Raw genomic sequence first — 20,167 nt, forward strand, 5'->3', positions numbered from 1 at the left:
AAATTCAGCGGCCCCTGCCAACATAAATCAGACCCTACAACAGACCCTACAAACCTGCTTTTAACCCCATTTCCAATGACTTTTTGGAGAGGGTGCGCTGCATACAGACTTACGCCACTCTTCTCAGCAAAACTTTCACTTGTTTCAAGGCAGAACCCAAAGATCCTGGGAGCTAGAATTCTTGTTGCTGAGTCTCAGTCAATTCAAAGAGTGAACTAGGATCACCTAGAGGTGTTTAACTAATTTGTTACAAGGGCCATATCTGACATAAATGTCACTTTGTTCAGCGGGCCATATGTGCCATAAAATGCAATGCCAGATACCAGAGATATAAATTTTATGAAGGCACAGGCAAGCCCAATTAATATTATTTTTACTCAAAATTCAAACATGCTTAAAACATAACTTTCTTACAGTATTTCCTTTATTTAACAGTCTTTGACAACTGACATCTCTTGCCCTGAATTATTGCAACAAAATCTGGAATCAACATCTGTGCTGTAGTAATTCTGAATATGCTGTTCAGATTTGTATCTGTAAGCTGAGAACACACTTCTGATTTACTGACATTCATTACAGAAAAGAGCTGTTCATAAATGTACATTGTCTCAAACACAGACAGAATTTTAAAAGCAAAAGCCTTAAGTTGGGGGTAATTTGGTTCTAAACATTGGTAAAATTTGCTAATACTAACTTAAGAAAGTTTATCCTTCAGTACAGCATTACACTGTTCCCCACCTATGAAAGGACACCACAAATTGCACTTTGCCTGCTTTGGGTTTAAGAGTGTTTGTATTTTGAGTAAAAAATAATATTATTAATTGGGTTTCACAGAATTATAGAGTTGGAAGGAACTTCCAGGGTCATTTAGTCCAATCCCCTACACAATGCAGGAAATTCACAAATGCCTCTCTCCTACACCCCCAGTTATCTCTGCTCCATACCCAGAAGACAGCAAAAGGGAGGAAAAACCCACTTCCAGAATCCCTGGCCAAACTGGCCTGGAGAAAATTGCTTCCTGACGCCAATGTGGTGATCAGCATTTCCCTGGGTGTGTAAGAAAGGACCATGAGAACTAAGCACTGATGCAGCCATTCCTGCCCTCCTCCTCATGATCTAACTAATTTACAGAATCAGCATTGCTGTCAGATGGCCATCTTTTGATTTAGTTTCAACCCACTGGTTCTGGTATGACCTTCTGGGGCAACAGAAAACAATTCTGCACCATCCTCTATAGAAAAGCCCTTCAATTACTTGAAGACTTTGGGGGTGGAGCCAGGAGACTTTGGGGGTGGAGCCAGGAGACACTGGGGTGGAGCTAGGAGCAAGGGTGTGACAAGCACAATTGAACTCCAAAGGGAGTTCTGTCCATCACAATTAAAGGGACCTCACAACTTTTTAAATGCCTTCCTTCCCTCCACCCTCCCCTTCTTTGATTTCTTTACCCCCAGCAAGCTAGGGACACATTTTACTGACCTCAGAAGGATGGAAGGCTGAGTCAAACTGGAACCGGCTACCTGAACCAGCTTCCGCTGGGATTGAACTCAGGTTGTGAGCAGAGGGCTCCAGCTGCAGTACTGCAGCTTTACTGCATGGGCCCCTTTAAATGTGATGGTCAGAACTCTTGTGCTTGCCACACCCTTGCTCCTGGCTCCACCCCCAAAGTCTCCTGGCTCCACCCTCAAAGTTCCCAGATATTTCTTGAGTGGGACCTGGTGTGGGAGGGGGAAGCCTTGTGTTTCTTTACTGCTGCTGAATTCAGCAAGGAGGGGCAGACCTCTGGAATGGGGCAGAGAGAGAGGGAGGACCAAGGGTGCCTTTTGAGAAAGGTGAGGGAGGCTAAGAAGATGGGGGGGGGCAGCGGAGATGCCTGGGCTCATGCAGAATGGAAAGGGAGCTCAGAATTCAAAGTCTGGCACAACAGCCTTTCTGCAGCCCAAGGAGGGAGTGGATGCGCCTGCCAAGTGCATGCGGGGGGGGGGCTCTTCTCCGCTTCACCGTAGCTGCTCCTCCGAGATGGGCTCAGGCTGAGCCCATCTCGGAGGAGCAGCTACGGTGAAGCGGAGAAAAGGCGGCAGCAGCGCAGCGGCGTCGCCCGCTCCGCTCTGCCTCTGAGGTGAAATCAGAAAAGGGGAGGGTGGAGGCAGGCCAGGAGCGTGGCAAGCCGGGAGTCCGGGTCCTAGAAGGACCCAGATTTGCGGCTCGCCATGCTCCTGACCTGCCTCTCCCCTTCTCTGATTTTACCACAGAGGAGGAGCGGGCGATGCCGCTGCGCTGCTGCCGCCTCTTCTCCTCTTCATCTTAGCTGCTCCTCCGAGATGGGCTCAGCCTGAGCCCATCTCGGAGGAGCAGCTACGGTGAAGCAGAGAAGAGGCGGCAGCCGCGCAGCGGCGTCGCCCACTCCGAGATGGGGCGGCTCACCACGCTTCTTGGCGCCGTTTCCCCCCTCCCCCCGCTTCCATTTTTTTGGGGAGCGGGGGGAAGAGGCTGGAAATCCTGGGGTCCCCCGCCAGGGCGGGAGGGTTGGGAAGCCTACTCTGGACATGTCCCAGCTTGTCTGTATCCTTTTTCAATTGTGGTGCCCAAAACTAAACACAATACTCTAGGTGAGGTCTAAACAGAGCAGAGTAAAGCAACACAATCACTTCATGTGATTTGGACACTATACTTCTGTTGATACAGCTCAAAATTAATTGGCTTTTTAAGCTACCACATCACTGCTGATTCATGTTCAGTCTATGGTCTACTAAGACCCCTAGATCTTTTTTGCACATACTACTGCCATGATGTCCCCTATCCTATAATTAATACATTTGGTTTTCCCTACCTAAATGCAGAACTTCACATTTATCCCTGATAAAATTAATTTTATTTGTTTTAGCCCAATTTTCCAGCCTGTATCCTGACTCTGTCTTCTACTGTATTTGCTACTGCTCCCAATTTAGTATCATCTGCAAATTTAATAAGCATTCCTTCTATTCCTTCATACAAGTCATTTATAAAGATGTTGAACAAATCAGGTCCAAGGAAAGATCCCTGAGGCACTCCAACTGTCACACCTTTCCAATAGGATGAACCATTAACAATCACTCTTTGGGTGCGATTTGTCAACCAGTTACAGATCCACCTAATAGTAATAAGATCCAAACCACATTTACCAACTTACCAACAAGAACAGTATGTGGAACCTTATCAAAAACCTTACTGAAATCCAACATAAATGATGTCTACAACATTCCCCTGATCCTGTAAGGTACTAACTTTTTTAAGAGATAAGGTTAGTCTGATAGTTGTTCTTTAGAAACCCATGCTGGTTCTTAGTCATCATAGCCATCCTTTCTAAATGGTCAAGGACTGACTGATGAGTTGTTCTAAAACTTTTCCAGGTATAGATGTCAAGTTGACATGTCGGTAGTTACCCAGATCCTCCTTTTCCCCCTTCCTGAAGATGGGGACAACATTTGCCTGCCTCCAGTCTTCTGGCACCTCACCTGTTCTCCAAGAATTCTAAAAAAATAATGGCCAGAGGCTCAAAAATTACATCCACAAGTTCTTTTAGTAGCATTGGATGCAGTTCACTCAGCTCTGAGTGTAATAGGTGTATGAGTACCCCTATGCTGATCCTAAGATGCAACTCCCTTCCCTCACAGTATTCAGGGACATAATGCACAGCCTCTGTGATCTGGTAATAAAGGTAATGCCCAGTTGCTCGTGGGCTGGATAAGAGCCCTGGACGGGCTGGTTCTGACCCAGGGGCCATATGTTTGACACCTATATGATATGCTACTTGCAAAGAAGGAATTGATTCTCACCACAGACAATCAGGAAACTAGAAAGTTGCATATATTTATGAGACAATGTTAAAATCATTTGTTATTTGGTTTAAGATACGCTTCTGATTAGTATGCATTGTAGTCCAAGGGTTTATGCTAATAACTATATATGTTATTCTACTCCAGAATTTGATTCTTATTTACATGATGGAAAAAGCCACATTCCCAGCTATCATCATTCTTCCTATGAAGAGGCCTCAAATCTTAAAAGAAACATTTCCATACATTTCCTTCTGTTCCACTCACAGAAATTGAATTAGAATTGGCACAATAGTCAACAAACACATGTTTAACTGTGGTCAAATACTGTCAAATGTTCCATGAACTCAACAGTGGGGTGGATCCAATTATACGCCAGCAGAAGACAATCATGTTCTGTGCATCTTTCCTGTATTCCTGCACACCACATCAGTCCTTTCCACAGTAGAGGTGCTCAGCAGTAGAGCGGCTTTGCATACAGAATGTCATAGGTTCAATTCCCAGCACTTTCAATTTAAAAAGTCAGGTAAGTATGTGATGTGAAAGACCTCTGCCTGAGACCACAAAAAGCCGCTGCCAGTCAGCACTGATCTTGATAGACCAATGGTCTGACTCACAATAAGCAGCTTTATTTGGCTAACCCTGTGATAGTTTATTTACAGGGTTGCAGGATATGTGCAAACTAACAGCCATGCATGTCAGGAGACTGCAGTGAGATGGGAGAAGGCGATGAAATGGCTCTGCCATTTCTGACAGTGCAGTTTTGCTGATAGAACAGAGAGAAGAGAATGATTTCATCCCTTTTGCCCAAACCACTTCAGTCTCCAAATATCCGTTGCTATTATAGGTCCCATGGGTGCCAAAGCCCTGGTTCTAAGCTTTACCACAGTCATAAAAGGCAGCTGGGGAGAAGGGGAATATTTTTGTACTTGTGATGGACACTTACTGGATCCAACACAATGCCATTACATAGGTGGTAACATACTTTATTTTCCTGTGATATCACCAGGGCTTTTCTTTTTAAGCAGGAACGAAGTTCTGGCTGGCTTGGCATCAGAGGATGTGGCCTAATACGCAAATAAGTTCCTGCGGGCCTTTTTCTACAAAAAGCCCTTTGTGAAACAATTGTGATGTCAGCGGTGTGGCCTAATATGCAAATGAGTTCCTACTGGGCTTTTTCTACAAAAAAACCCTGGATATCACAGACTAATTTAATAGCACAGCAAGCTACTGTCCGTGTCCCATAACCTCAGAAAACACCAAATGTGAACATACATATCATCCATGTCACAGTTGCTGTTACTTCTTTTCATTTCAGTTTTAATTCATTCAGCAACTGTAGGCTATCTTTGGCTTTCCAGGATAAAAGCCAATTTTAAACAAAACAAAACAAAAAACTGTTCAGTGACTCACGCACAGTTCTTAAAATCCTCAGCTACTGGTAAAAGTTAGAATAGCTCATTACAAATTGCTTAAAGTTAATTTTAATAACTTGGAAAGCATTAACTAATTAGTGTAATTTCTCAGTGTAAGTATCATTAAGGATTACAGTATCTTTTTATAATAATAAAATTAATGGTTTAAAAATAGTTTATCAATATTTAATCAGTAACGACTGGATATCTCCAGTGATAGGCTGGCCTTCTATTTCCCACCAAGTTCCTAAATGCCCCAACTGTGTTCAGACTCTGCTATTTCTGGTAGGCTTAGTTCAGAACAGGGATGGCCAAACTGTGGCTTGGGAGCCACATGTGGCTCTTTCACACATATTGTGTGGCTCTTGAAGCCTCCACTGTCCTGTTGGCTGGCTTAGAGAAGGCATTTCTCTCTTTAAATCATTTTTCCAAGCCAGCCGATGGCTTGGGAAATGAATTTACAGTTAAAGTTATCTTCTTTCTACCTCTCCCTCCCCCATCTATTTCTATGTTCTATCTTCTATCTATTTCCCTCCCTCCCTGTCTTGCGACTCTCAAACATCTGAAATTTATTCTATGTGGCTCTTACATTAAGCAAGTTAGGTCACCCCTGGTTCAGAAGCTTCACTCCTCTGTCCCTAACTCCCATTCTGAGTAAAGCATGACTGTGGGCAAGCAGTCCCCGAGAACATCTCAGAGAGGTCTGAGGGAGAGCAGAGCAGAGCAGCTCTGAGATAAACTGAGACAGCTGAGTTGTGGTAGCTGGGGAACTGCTGTTTGTTTGATTGAGTGGGCTGAAGGTGAAGGTGATTGAAAGTGATTGTTGCTGATTGCTTAGGAGTGGCAGTGCTCCCCACCCTCTTTGCATTTTAAGCTGCACCTTGCCAGAGAGCTAAAGGGCTCTTGGCCTGTGGCTTTTGGCCTGGGGGCTCTGTAAGGACCAGGAACCCAGATCCCTAATTTCCTTGTTCTCCCAATAAGGTAAGTTGACCCTCCAGAAGGGGAGCCACTTAAACAAACAGGATTTAAAGAGGACTGTATATTTAAAAAAAAAAAAAGCTATCATGAAGGTAGAATGCCAGAAGGGCGGTGGTGGCTTTCCAGTGTTTTGCACTGAGTGTCACATGTATGACTATCTGCCCACAGGACAGAAGTCTTGGGTGTGTGCTCGATGCAAGGAGCTCCTGGTCCTCAGGGAACGAGTTTGTACCCTTGAGGCCAAGGTGACTGACCTGGAGAAGCAGAGACAGTCAGTTAGGCACTCGGAGAAGACTCTCAGGGACGTATTAGATGAGCCCCGTTCTGAATGTGGCAGCCCTGTTGCTGCCAGGGAGCATGAGGGTCGAGAGGGAACAAGGCACCGTGCTGAGGATAAGGGGAATGTGCCCTCAGAAAGGACCTCTTCTTCAGTTGGTGAGCAGGAATCCTTTCGCGCCAAGGAACCAGCCCTGGGCAGGGAGAGAGGGGGGGGGTCTTGGTAGCTGGTGATTCAATCCTTAGGCAAGTAGACAGCTGGTGGCAAAACCGCGTACTGACCATATGGTGACTTGCCTGCCTGGTGCCAAGATAGTGGACATTACGCGTGTAGTAGATAGGCTGACAGTGCTGGGGAAGAGCCAGTGGTCGTGGTGCATGTTGGCACCAACGATGTGGGGAAATGCAGTCGTGAGGTCCTGGAGGAAAAATTTAGGCTGCTAGGCGGGAGACTTAAGACCAGGACCTCCAAGGTAGCCTTCTCAGAAGTGCTACCTGTTCCACGTGCAAGGCAGGAGAGACAGGCACAAATTAGAAGTCTCAATGTGTGGATGAGACGATGGTGTAAGGAGGAAGGGTTTAAGTTTGTTAGGCACTGGGATGCTTTCTGGAACAAGTGGGAGCTGTACAAAAGAGACGGTCTCCACTTGTCCCCAGATGGAACCAAGCTGCTGGCGCTTAAAATCGAAAAGGTGGCAGAGCAGTTTTTAAACTAAATCTTGGGGGAAAGCCGACAGGAGATGAAATGTCTCTGGTTCGGGAGGACTCATCTCAAAGAGATGAAGGGTTAGCTGTTACTTTTCTACCGGGTAATGGATCAGAGTTGTCCACTATGATAAACAGTATGGACTGTCTGCCAAAGTCTCGAGGCGGCAGGAGGAAGGTTGCAGGCCTAGCTTGCCTGGGAAATTATAGATGTTTGTATGCAAATGCTAGAGTGTTCGAAGTAAAATTGGTGAATTGGAATGTTTAGTGTTGGGAGAAAACATAGACATTGTGGGAATTTCAGAAACTTGGTGGAATGAGGAGAATCAGTGGGACACGGTGATTCCTGGATATGTTATATCGAAAGGATAGGGAGGGAAGGGTTGGAGGTGGGGTGGCTCTGTATGTCAGAAAGAATATACGGACCAGTAAGACTGAGGTCAGAGAATTAGATTCCCTTCTAGAAATGCTTTGGGTTGAAATAGAGGACCCAAAAGGAAATTTAACTATGGGAGTTTGTTATCGCCCACCAAATCAAAAGAGAGAGGACGATTATAATACGATGGAAGGATTAAAGATAGCGGCTAAACATAAAAACTGTGTCGTAATAGGTGATTTTAACTACCTGCAGATTGATTGGGTCAATGTGTGTTCTGGTCGAGAGAAAGAGATTGAGTTTCTTGATGCTCTCAATGACTGTGCTATGGAGCAGATGGTCTCAGAACCTACCAGGGGTGGGGAGATCCTGGATTTGGTCCTAAGTAATGCCCAAGACTTGGTGAGAGATGTAAAAGTGATCGCACCGCTTGAGAGCAGTGACCATAACGTTATTGATTTCACCATTTGTATAAATAGGGAGTTGCCCCAAAAGACCGGCACAACCACGTTTAACTTTAAAAGGGGTAAATTCTCTAAGATGAGGAGGCATGTGAAGAGGAAGCTGAAAGGAAAGGTAAATACGGTCAAAACCCTTGGGGAAGCTTAGAGGCTACTTAAAACTACAATCCTAGAAGCTCAGATAAAATATATACCACAAATTAGGAAAGGCACAAACAGGTATAAGAAAAGGCCTGCATGGTTAACAAACAAAGTAATGGAAGCTGTAAAAGGTAAGAAGGACTCCTTTAAGCGGTGGAAGTGAGACCACCAAGTGAGATTAATAAAAGGAAACACAGGCTGTGGCAAATCAAATGCAAGACTGTGATCAGGCAGGCAAAAAGGGACTATGAGGAGCATATTGCAAAAAACATAAAGACCAACAATAAAAATTTCTTCAAATATATTAGAAGCAGGAAACCAGCCAGGGAGGCAGTGGGGCCCTTGGATGACCAAGGGGTCAAAGGATTATTGAAGGAGGATAGGGAAATGGCTGAGAAGCTGAATGCATTTTTTGCCTCTGTCTTCACTGTGGAAGTTGAAAAGTGTTTGCCTGCTCCAGAACCACTAATTTTGGAAGGGGTGTTGAAAGACCTGAGTCAGATTGAGGTGACAAAAGAGGAGGTCCTACAACTGATAGACGAATTAAAAACTAATAAGTCACCAGGTCCGGATGGCATACATCCAAGAGTTCTGAAAGAACTCAAAGTTGAACTTGTGGATCTTCTGACAAAAATCTGTAATCTTTCATTGAAATCTGCCTCTGTTCCTGAGGACTGGAAGGTAGCAAATGTTACCCCCATCTTTAAAAAGGGTTCCAAAGGAGATCTGGGAAATTACAGGCCAGTCAGTCTGACTTCAATACCAGGAAAGTTGGCAGAAACCATTATCAAGGACAGAATGAGTAGGCACATTGATGAACACGGGTTATTGAGGAAGACTCAGCATGGGTTCTGTAAGGGAAGATCTTGCCTCACTAACCTGTTACATTTCTTTGAGGGGGTGAACAAACATGTGGACAAAGGGGACCCGATAGATGTTGTTTACCTTGACTTCCAGAAAGCTTTTGATAAAGTTCCTCATCAAAGGCTCCTTAGAAAGCTTGAGAGTCACGGAGTAAAAGGACAGGTCCTCTTGTGGATCAAAAACTGGCTGATTAATAGGAAGCAGAGAGTGAGTATAAATGGGCAGTCTTCGCGGTGGAGGACGGTAAGCAGTGGGGTGCCGCAGGGCTCAGTACTGGGACTCATGCTCTTTAACTTGTTCATAAATGATCTGGAGTTGGGAGTGAGCAGAAGAAGAAGAAGAAGAAGAAGATATTGGATTTATATCCCGCCCTCCACTCCGAAGAGTCTCAGAGCGGCTCACAATCTCCTTTACCTTTCTCCCCCACAACAGACACCCTGTGAGGTAGGTGGGGCTGGAGAGGGCTCTCACAGCAGCTGCCCTTTCAAGGACAACCCCTGCCAGAGCTATGGCTGACCCAAGGCCATGCCATCAGGTGCAAGTGGAGGAGTGGGGAATCAAACCCGGTTCTCCCAGATAAGAGACCGCACACTTAACCACTACACCAAACTGGACTCCAAACTGTGAGCCACTACACCAAACTGTGAGTAGTGAAGTGGCCAGGTTTGCAGATGACACTAAATTGTTCAGGGTGGTGAGAACCAGAGAGGATTGTGAGGCACTCCAAAGGGATCGGTTGAGGCTGGGTGAGTGGGCGTCAACGTGGCAGATGAGGTTCAGTGTGGCCAAGTGCAAAGTAATGCACATTGGGGCCAAGAATCCCAGCTATAAATACAAGTTGATGGGGTGTGAACTGGCAGAGACTGACCAAGAGAGAGATCTTGTGGTCGTGGTAGATAACTCACTGAAAATGTCAAGACAGTGTGCAATTGCAATAAAGAAGGCCAACGCCATGCTGGGAATTATTAGGAAGGGAATTGAAAACAAATCAGCCAGTATCATAATGCCCCTGTATAAATCAATGGTGCAGTCCCATTTGGAGTATTGTGTGCAGTTCTGGTTGCTGAACCTCAAAAAGGACATTATAGTATTGGAGAAAGTCCAGAAAAGGGCAACTAGAATGATTAAAGAGTTGGAGCACTTTCCCTATGAAGAAAGGTTGAAACGCTTGGGGCTCTTTAGCTTGGAGAAACGTCGCCTGCGGGGTGACATGATAGAGGTTTACAAGATAATGCATGGGATGGAGAAAGCAGAGAAAGAAGTACTTTTCTCCCTTTCTCACAATACAAGAACTCGTGGGCATTCAATGAAATTGCTGAGCAGTCAGGTTAAAACGGATAAAAGGAAGTACTTCTTCACCCAAAGGGTGATTAACATGTGGAATTCACTGCCACAGGAGGTGGCGGCGGCTACAAGCATAGCCAGCTTCAAGAGGGGATTGGATAAAAATATGGAGCACAGGTCCATCAGTGCCTATTAGCCACAGTGTGTGTGTGTATATAATTTTTTTTTGGCCACTGTGTGACACAGAGTGTTGGACTGGATGGGCCACTGGCCTGATCCAACATGGCTTCTCTTATGTTCTTAACAGGGCATATGCAATGCAGTTTTACCACTAGAACAAAAATATTAATAATGATGTTATATAGACTGACCATAACTAAGCAAGCAGTTATGTAGATTTAAATCCCATTCAAAGAGATGGGACTAAATATTTCCAGCTCTGTATTAGCAGCAAACAGTGACTATCTGTTTTCAAAGCATACAGTCCACTTGTATACTATTAACCATTTTCACAATTTTGAATGTGTCTCATATTTGTAACAGGTCAGCAATAAATCTAAGGTAACAGAAGACAAAATAATAGTTTCATTTTGATAGAAGAGGTATAATTTTATTTCAAGGGCCATAGAAAAACACATGCAATAGAGGTAGAGGCAGTAATGAGACTACAGTACAGCAACAGACCACTAATCATTTTCTATCAGACAAGCTAGCACCTGCTGGTGGTCATTGAGATTCTTGTGCCGACTAATGATGTGATTTGATCCAACAAGACTGTTTTTATATTGTTAAAATACTGTAAACTCAGAATCACCTGTTAAGACATAACTAAAGTATGTAATGAAGTTCTGCATATGCATTTTTATATTTATGAAGAGAAACACACTGGTGGATTCCAAGAATTTTTCTGTTTTTAAAAAATAAAAGTAGACCATGAAAGACTAGGATAATCTTCCATCTAACTTAAACATTGCACAGTTGTAAACTATTAACACCAGCTTAGTGAAAAAATTTGAGCATTAGTTAGAAAACATAAATATACATTTACTCTACTTTTAGGATAATTCAAAACAAGAAACAACTATAATTTGTTTGATTTGAGCCTCACATCAAGTTGCTGTATGTTATAGACCAGTAAGACCTCAGCCTCAGCTGTGTACAAGTGAAACAGGCAACACTTAAGCCAAAGACCTTCTGAAGCTTCTTCTTAACAACACCCCCCCCCCCGCCCCATTGTTTTGGTTTCTCTGAAGACAGCCATTTAATCCGAATAAATCAATTATACTGCTCCACAGATAACGGATTGTACCTTGCAGTCACCTAGAGTTTTCTGAGCAAGCAGAACATAAATCCAACAGATGCAATTTATTCTATATTGTCCGTTACTATATAGATGGTTCCCTTACCAACTTCCGATTAAACTGAGCAAAAATTATTCACAGATCACAGATGCCAAGGAGTACCAGAGAGAACTGATGACAAAAGGGAATGCTACTGTTTCAGTGATTAGTCCCAAGTTAAACAAGTTTTGCATAAATCTACTCATGATAGCTCTAAAACTCTGGATCGAGCCAATATAAATGTACTGTCTAGGAGCAAAGAAACGAGGAAAAAATTTCTTATCAGAATTTCCTTAACCATCAATGGGAATTTATTTGTAAATTCAGTATACCTGTAAGGCATTTCGCAAAAGGCTGGTCAGATTAAATACACACAGAAATGAAAGCTACACTAATGATAAAGGTACATATTACAGAATTTGAAACATGAATAGGTTGCATAATTGCAGTTGCAACACAGTAAGACAAGCCATTTTCATGTTCTTTGCACTCTGGCCTTCCAAAAATAGTTTTGCATCATCTCATCCCATTCTTCTTCCAGTAGCTAATAACAGCAACTTTATCCAAGTCTAAAGCAGAACACAACTTACAATGAGACTCGCATTTCTTTCCATTCATTTTGCAGTTCCCAATGTAGAGAGGGGTAAAGTGAGCATCCCTTAATTGCCAGATACTGTAATTGCTCTTTGTGTATTTAAGTTCAAATGCCCAGATCAACAATCACCAAGTTCATCAGGCATATGACACTAATTAAAGAACAATCCACGGAATGTATACCAACATATATTAACAAGTATTCAGATTCAATTTACGTGTCATTTCCTCTATGCCCTAGGATCAGCAGCCACCACTTATAACCCCTGAAAGTTTCAAGTTTGTAAAATTATATTCTGGAAGACAGTTAACATTTTTTTTAATTCCAATAATTTGCTCGTCCTAAGAAAATACTTCTTCACTCTACTACAAAGACACCTTCAAATAAGATTGTATGTCTATGTAGAAAAATGTACAGCATATTATTCTGCACTGGGTTCCCAAAGTCTGAATGGGGTACTGCTGTCTACATAAGGCGTCAAAATGCTTTAAAAACTCTAAATGGATGTCATGTACTATAGGCGTACTATATTTCAAAATTATGAACGTGATTTAATCCTGTTCCTATATTATTACTGTGACCACAAGTATGGGGAGGGATTATGCCAATTTAAAATAAGAGCTGAGTTGTTGCAACTTTTTAAATAACTATAAGAAAACAGTCACATTAGAAGGAATGCTTTGCTTAATGTAAATACGACACATTTATACATGTGTGCATGTTGACTGTTGCCAGGACAGCAATCTCTAAGGCACATAGCAGAATACTAGTTCCATTTCAAATCCGGTTGCATTTTACTGCATCCTTATCCTTTCAAACAGACTTCGACAAACAGGAAGATGACTCTCCAGCAATGCCTCCTCCATCCCTATTACTTAAACACGCCTAGAAATGAAGCATTATAACTCTCCGCCACATATTCACATCATCTAGGCCACTTCACTTACAGTTAATTACCCTTCATCATTCGATTTCAGAGGGCTTCACAGAGTGCGTTAAACTCAGAGAAAGATATATATCCCAAGAATGGTTTCTGCTGTACTTTACAGTCAAACTCTGACCACTTTACCCGCCATCTCACTGAAACCAAATAACATAGTATCATCTTGTGATTCTGTACATACAATCATAAATAGAAGATCAAGTTTTTCTCATAATTTCTTAGTGGAGAGACAGAACCCGCCTTTTCATTATCTCTTAGCTGCAAGTAAAAAGTAATTAGCCAGTGGTAGGTGCTAATAAATTCACATTAACAGTCCAATCCTCAACAGAGTTGCTCCCTTCTAAATCCAATGGGTTTAGAAGGGTGTAACTCTGCTTAGAATGGCACTGTAAGTGATCATGAGTACACGATCCGAGATTATAGCTATATATAAATGGGGAGAGGAATAAAGCGTCAAAAAGGGTTACCCACCATATATCAAAAAACATATTTATTCTAGGAAGAGTTATAGCCAGAGAAAAGCCAAGGGAAAGCTCAAACAGATGGAGAGCTAGCTAGTCACTAACTCATCTAATACAATCGCTTTAATGGCAGGGGGATTTCAAAAGTAGCCTCTTGACCACAGCCTCTCGTTTATGGACCCCGAATCCGGCATCTTAATTTCTTGGCAGGAGAGGAGGGGGCGCTTAGATTACATATATATCTCGACCTAACCATAAGCGTCCCCATGTCCCAACCTGAGGAAGAGAGAAGGAGCTACCCACTCCTTTCCTGCTTCCCCATCCTTGGCGAACAGGAGAGGACAGGATAGGTGGGAGGATCTCTTCCTTCTCCTCCCCAGCGCCCTCCCCGCCCCCTCGTGTGGAATTAGAGAGGGCAGGTCGCGCGCTCCGCTGTGCGGGGAGGGGGCGTGAGTAAAATAGGGGGGGGGGGACTCGCCAGAGCAGCGATGGAGGGAAAGGGGGGGCACTGCGGTGAATGCGGGGTGGCACGGCACTCACCGTCTCTCTCTCACGCTCTTCCCAGAAGCAACGATTCTCAGCGCAGTCCCTTCACATCTTCATACAAATCGCTGCCGCCGTCCAGTCGCCTCCCTCGTCGGTGTCTGCTGGGCTTTTGCCAGAACGCACCCTCCCCCCAGGTCCCTTTGGATGTGAAGTTCGAACGCTTCCTTTCAGCAGCCCGGCTCGCGGACAGGCGCTTGTGAGAATTCCAGAGGGGGCGGGAGGAGAAAGAGCGAAGAAAGCGCGAGGCGGGAGAAGAAAGAAAGGGAGGGGAGGGGGAGAAAGAGAGAACGCAGAACTGCCCCCGCACAAAGCTTCACAATAGGCACAGAGAGCGCTGCGCGCGCGCGTGTGAGAGCGTGAGTGTGTCGAAGGCGGGGCTTCTCCAGCTCCAGCGCTCTCTCCTGGAACGGGGGTGCGGGTAGCGATGGGAAGGGAGGAGGAAGGTGTTGTTTACGCAACCACCTGACCGGCGGCCCTGCAACTCGATTGACACGCATTCTTTAGGAAGCGGGAGACGCACAGCAACCTACGTTCCCTTTCCTTCCCTGACACCCCCCCTCCGGCATACTGTCGGGTGGTACAAGCCAGCTGGATGTGAGGGTGAGGTAGGGCGATAGCGCTGGGACTATTGCGGCGTTCACTCCAGCCGGCTTCTGGCAGCCAATCAGATTGAACATTGAAATACGAAGTGGTGGAGCTAGCGTCTCTTCCAAGGAGACGGAGAAGCGTCTGCTGCACGCGGAGATGTTCGGGTAGAGGCGCTTCTCCCCTTTCTTTGCAAAAAGTGTTTGGGTGGCTTAATTTTGTGTCTTCTCCCTTTCTTTTGGGATTGCTTTTGTTTAGAAAAGAAAGGTGTTACAAGGCGGAAGTCGGAAGATGACCAGGAAAAGCGTCCTGAGAGATTCCTGCCGACCACCGTCGATTTACCTCTGAGAAAATCGAAATAGATCTAGGCTGCTCGCAGTTTGTTTTAGCACTCGTGCAGCTGTATCCTGTCATGTTTACTCGGCAAGTGAATGTTTTTTACCCGAGAAGTCAGAATAGGGAGGCATGAATCTCTAATAAAGGCTGCAAGTGATCTAAACGCACTTATCTGTTACTAAATCCTTTTGAGATTAAGGGGATTTACGGCTATGTAAACGGTCATTGGGATTGGGCTGCTGTAAAATCACACTGCTTTGAGCATTAATCTGGGATATTAGGATGTGGGAGTTTGGAGTTTTCTTCTTTTCATGTAAAGAGAGAGAGAGAGAGTGGAGACTGCAGTGCACTTAGAAGGGTGTAACTGTTTAGGATTCCGCCGTAAATAGCCATTAGAATGAATGGGCCATAGGAACAAACGGTGTCATCTTTTAAAGACATGCTTGAACAAATGCACACACATTTTGAAGTTATTCGCAAAAGAATCCATGGCTACATATTTTTCACAGGGATCTCCGGCTTCTGCAGTGGGTACTGAAAGAATCATTATTAAGTTTCAGATACAAATGTAAATTTTAAACGTGTCTGATTCTTTAAGCAAAAATGGATGGGGGCTTTTCTTGCAATGACCAGATATGACGCCCGTTACACCTAATAGTTATCTTTTCTCTTCAGAGCTACGTGGGAAAAAGTATTTTCATGTTTGCTAGTGGAAACTTGGCGCGAACAGTTTACAACCTCTGGGTTTCTTTGACACGGAAGCACTTTCACTAACAATATGTTTTACTAAAAATATAAGAATCAGAATATTCCTGTTAAGAATCCTCTGTTAAGGAACAAAGAATACATTTCTAGAGCGTTTTGAATATTTCGGGTTAGTAATCGTGGACGGACGTGGCGACGAAAGGCGAGAGAAGATACTTCTATGTAGCTTCCAGGATGCGACGGACGCTCCTCCCCCCTGGCGCTCGGCCACTTCCGTCTTGCTAAGATGTCGGCCGCCATAGCTGCGCTCGCTTCGTACGGAGGCTCCGATTCGGAGTCGGACTCTGGCTCTGAGGCTGAGGGGACGACCGGCCACTCAGCCCAGGTGGCTGTTGGAGACGCGGTGCTGCACCTTGCCTCGCTTCCTTCTACCCAGCAGGCGCTCCTGCCTGCAGTAGACTCGGCCCCTGCGGTGGCCGTGAAGGTAAGAGTTGTGGGCCCGGCATCTCCGCCCGCCTTTGGATTTGGCTTTGTCCCACCGGGGGAAGGCGGTCCTGTTTAACGCCGCTGGGCCTGTGAGGATCTCGGCCTTGTAACTTGTGGTTGGGGGGAAACTACGTGTGGGTGCCTTAATAGTACACGTGGACTGTAGCGCATGTTGTCCTAGCACGAATCGCTTTTTCTAAACAATTTTATGATGCTGAGAAAGTCAACAGGTGGAGATTTTCATACATTGGGGATACAGGGTGGAGACCCCTTAATCTCTTGGAAATCTGTTTCGAATTCGATTAATCCCCGTAGCAAAGAAAACGTGTTAATTGTACAGTGTAGTCCCCGTCTAAGCCCAGTGTTAAGACTGGAGTAACTTTGCATAGGCTGTGTTGCCCACTAGGAGTTCATGATGGCTCAAAAAGGTTTTAGGTGACTTTGATTTTGACTAAAGTGACTGAGGTGGATGTAAGCCGTTCTCCATTTGAAATGTCTTTAATTTTCTGTGTATACGGAAAGAAATCTCAAAGTTGTTTTTTGAGATTTGTTGTTATTTGAGACTTTGTTGTTATTACTTTGGACTTGGATGTTGTGCCTTATTTCGGAGTTTATTTTGGAAGAGGGGGTGGTCTTCTCACTATATCTATATGAGGTGTGAACTGCTGTTGAGGAAGCAGCAGTGTTCGGGTTATGCACTGGACCTGACTTGAAAGGAACACATTACTTGCCCATATGCTCACCCAGGTTCCAAGCTGGTGATTCCTTTCTTCCTGTTTTCTGTATATATTTTTCTGCCTGCATATTTGCACTGGATATATGTCCAGTATACCGTTCCAACCATCTTCTCTCTAATAATCCTACATTCTCTTTGAACTGTGGTCATTATGCTTCTAGGTGACCAAGTGCCCCACTTTGGAAAACTGTTGTGAAATGTCTAGCTGGTGATTGGGTGCTGCTTGTGGTTGATGGAACAGCATTTTGCATAAGACTTGTCCAAGAATAACTGAGGGGGAAGGCTTTGTAGTGATTCTCTGGTTGACTATTCAGAGTTATTTTCCTATTGCATATAAAATAATGCTGGATTACCTATAGCAAATTAGAAGCTGGTGAATTGTTTATTGTTGTGATGGGGAGAGCAGGAAAAAACAAGTTACGCAATTGAAGGAATTGTGCTATTAATCTCAGTTCTGTGTTCTTTACCATATCAAGGACACTTTTCAGATGCAATGTGCCTTGTTTCCATAGCACTCTTCCCCAGAAGTGCTGCCTGCCTAGACTTCCACCAGCAGCAGTCTCAAGAAGGAAAGAGATTGAGTCCTGTTCTTGGTTCCATTCCTAAACCACAATTTTATTTTCATTTTGACATGCAGCTTTTTCTACTTCTGAAGGAAGGAAGTTTGCAGTGGCTTATAAGAGCCACTTGGAGACCTTTGCTTGAGAGACTGAACTACATAAAAAGGACCATCTTCTTAGTCCTTCCTGTTTCTTTGTCATGCCTGTGTATGTGTTTGAGGTACAAAAGCACTTATGGTTAAGTGATTATTGATTATGTATCATTCCTACAGATTGGGCTGTTTGGGGTGAAGTAAGGAGAGCCTGCTGCCGACCTCTTTTGTGTTCTTGCTCATCTCTTTTCCTCTTCTCTTGATCTCAGCTCCAGTTCTTTCCTTCTTTCTCTATGTGTTTCGGGGCCTCATTAGAATTCCTACCAGCACTCAGCGTACATGAGCCTATGTTCATGTGAAACTAAGTCTTCACCTTGCAATGCTATATGATGGCCTTTGAAATGAATAAGAGCAGTGCTTTTTGCTTAAAAGATGCCAAAGATGCTTTCTGCTTGTTTCAGCTTGTTTCAGCTAGTGTTTTTCATAAGCAGCTCTGCTTTAATCTGTCTCCAGTGCTCAGAGAGGTTAAAATGTAGTTTGACGGAAGCATTAGTTGATATCTGCAAATACTTTAGCCGTGAACAGAAATGTGTCTTATGTTGCCTGTAGCATAAGTATTCTTGTCTGGAGCCCAGTATAGGGTCTTATTTTTTTAGAGACAGGTCCTGAAAAAAAGAATAAAAAACAGTTCGAAAGTCTGGAGCAGTTATAAAAATTAAACACTCTTAATGTATAAACCACTACAAAATTCTTTATAAATAAAACAATACAAGATAAGAATTTTTTTTTAAAAATAGTTTCCTTTAATTACTGTAGTTAATATGCTGAATTATTTTAAAAGCTTTTTTTAGTGCAAGTGAAATTAGTATTTGTGACACTTGCTGGAGATGTCTTGCTGCAACATCCTTTCTGTGAAAACAAAGATACAGTATTGAAGCAGGGCTTTCTCAATGAATTGCTGTTGTAAAGCCGAGTCATCACATTGTTTAGTTCTAGACATCAAGTTGAAAAGGCCTTCCTATTTACTCTGATTTTTCAGTCCAAATAAATTTTGGCTACTTTGGATATTTTATCCCGACGTGGTTTGCTTGGTCTGTCTCTTGTTCAGTAGTCACCAAATGAAACAGACGAGAGAACTAATGTTGGTTCCAAATGTGGGGTATATATCCTTAAAATAATGTTTAGTTAATGTTTGAGTTGTCTGTCTTTGATAAAAGGGTGATTAAAGTTTTATAAATATTTTACCTTTGCATATATTATATTGCATAGGCTTTATATCAACAGTCACCAGCAGCTCTGTTTTAAAGTAATTATTCAAACAGATAAGATAAATTTAGTACACCTTTTCAGGAATGGGCAACTTGTTGGATCAGACAGCAGAATCCTTCTGCATTTGAAATATACAGGTGAAACAATGAGAAAATATAGCAGCAAAAGTTGAACAATTGATATATCTAATTCCCAACATGGCTTCTCTGTGTGGGTATCTAAATCCGTGGATTGGGAGCACATGGAGGGAAAGGAGATTTGTCTACACACTAGGGGGACTCCCCAGATGTGCAGAAAAATCTGAATACTTAAAAATACATTGGGAAGTTTAAATTTCCTTCCAAATTAAAAGTGCTGCCTACTCATGCACAGACAACATTCTTACCCAGCAACTGCAACATCACAATCTTAAAACAAATATTTGATGAAAACACGTTGGATAATGCTCTGGCTGTCTTCAAAAACTCCATGGTATATGCTTAGGTCACATCCAGTTTTTCAAGCGGATGTGGCATCACACAATGCCGGACAATTTCTGCTCATTGGCCCACCCTGAAAGTGAGCTGGCATCCCTACCTAGGACTGAGTCAGAGTGGGTATCCTCTGAACCTCTTTCTTGAAGACCCTTCTACAGAATAGTTGCCATTGCCATACTCAGAATTCAAAAATGGCCATAGTCTAGGTCTAAGGACTTCAAGAATGGGTTGTTAGGAAGAACGTTCTGGGAAGATCTGAGTTAGTGAACAGGATCACAATAGGTGAGAGGGTCCCTCAAGTACTATGTTGTTTCCAGATGAAATGAGGCTTTATAGGTAAGGATCAGCTCCTTGAGGCTTTATAGGTAAGGATCAGCTCCTTTATAGGTAAGGATCAGCTCCTTGTTTCCAGATGAAATGAGGCTTTATAGGTAAGGATCAGCTCCTTTATAGGTAAGGATCAGCTCCTTTATAGGTAAGGATCAGCTCCTAGGTAAGGATCAGCTCCTCCTAGGTAAGGATCAGCTCCAGATGAAATGAGGCTTTATAGGTAAGGATCAGCTCCTGTAAAAGTAATTTGGTAACCAATGTAGATGTTGTAAAATATTGATAACCCTACTGAGTTGCAGTAGACATGGGTTGTCAGACTCATTTGTTACAAGGGCTGGATTCGACACAAATGGGTCTTTGTGGGGCCGAGCCATGGGTGTCATAAAATGTAATGC

General features: G+C 43.6%; 2 protein-coding genes across 7 annotated transcripts in view; one reads left to right on the top strand and one right to left on the bottom strand.

Moving 5' to 3' along the window:
- Positions 1-14,618, bottom strand: part of WASF1 (WASP family member 1) — a 127,154-nt gene extending 112,536 nt beyond the window's left edge. For 4 of the 6 annotated variants that reach the window (XM_060238113.1, XM_060238095.1, XM_060238087.1 and 1 more), the window contains exon 1: positions 14,192-14,618. The gene's annotated coding sequence lies outside the window, so the exon portion shown is untranslated. The remainder of the gene's footprint in view (positions 1-14,191) is intronic. The other 2 variants (XM_060238103.1, XM_060238077.1) reach the window with 1 other exon arrangement.
- Positions 14,619-15,997: 1,379 nt separating this feature from the next.
- The window catches only part of CDC40 (cell division cycle 40), a 71,931-nt gene continuing 67,761 nt past the window's right edge, over positions 15,998-20,167 (top strand). Inside the window, exon 1 of the mRNA XM_060238125.1 lies at positions 15,998-16,307. Within this exon, the coding sequence (XP_060094108.1) occupies positions 16,110-16,307 (198 nt within the window). The 5' untranslated portion in view covers positions 15,998-16,109. The remainder of the gene's footprint in view (positions 16,308-20,167) is intronic.

The sequence above is a fragment of the Heteronotia binoei genome, chromosome 1 (genome assembly GCF_032191835.1).
Source record: "Heteronotia binoei isolate CCM8104 ecotype False Entrance Well chromosome 1, APGP_CSIRO_Hbin_v1, whole genome shotgun sequence".
Lineage (NCBI taxonomy): Eukaryota > Metazoa > Chordata > Lepidosauria > Squamata > Gekkonidae > Heteronotia > Heteronotia binoei.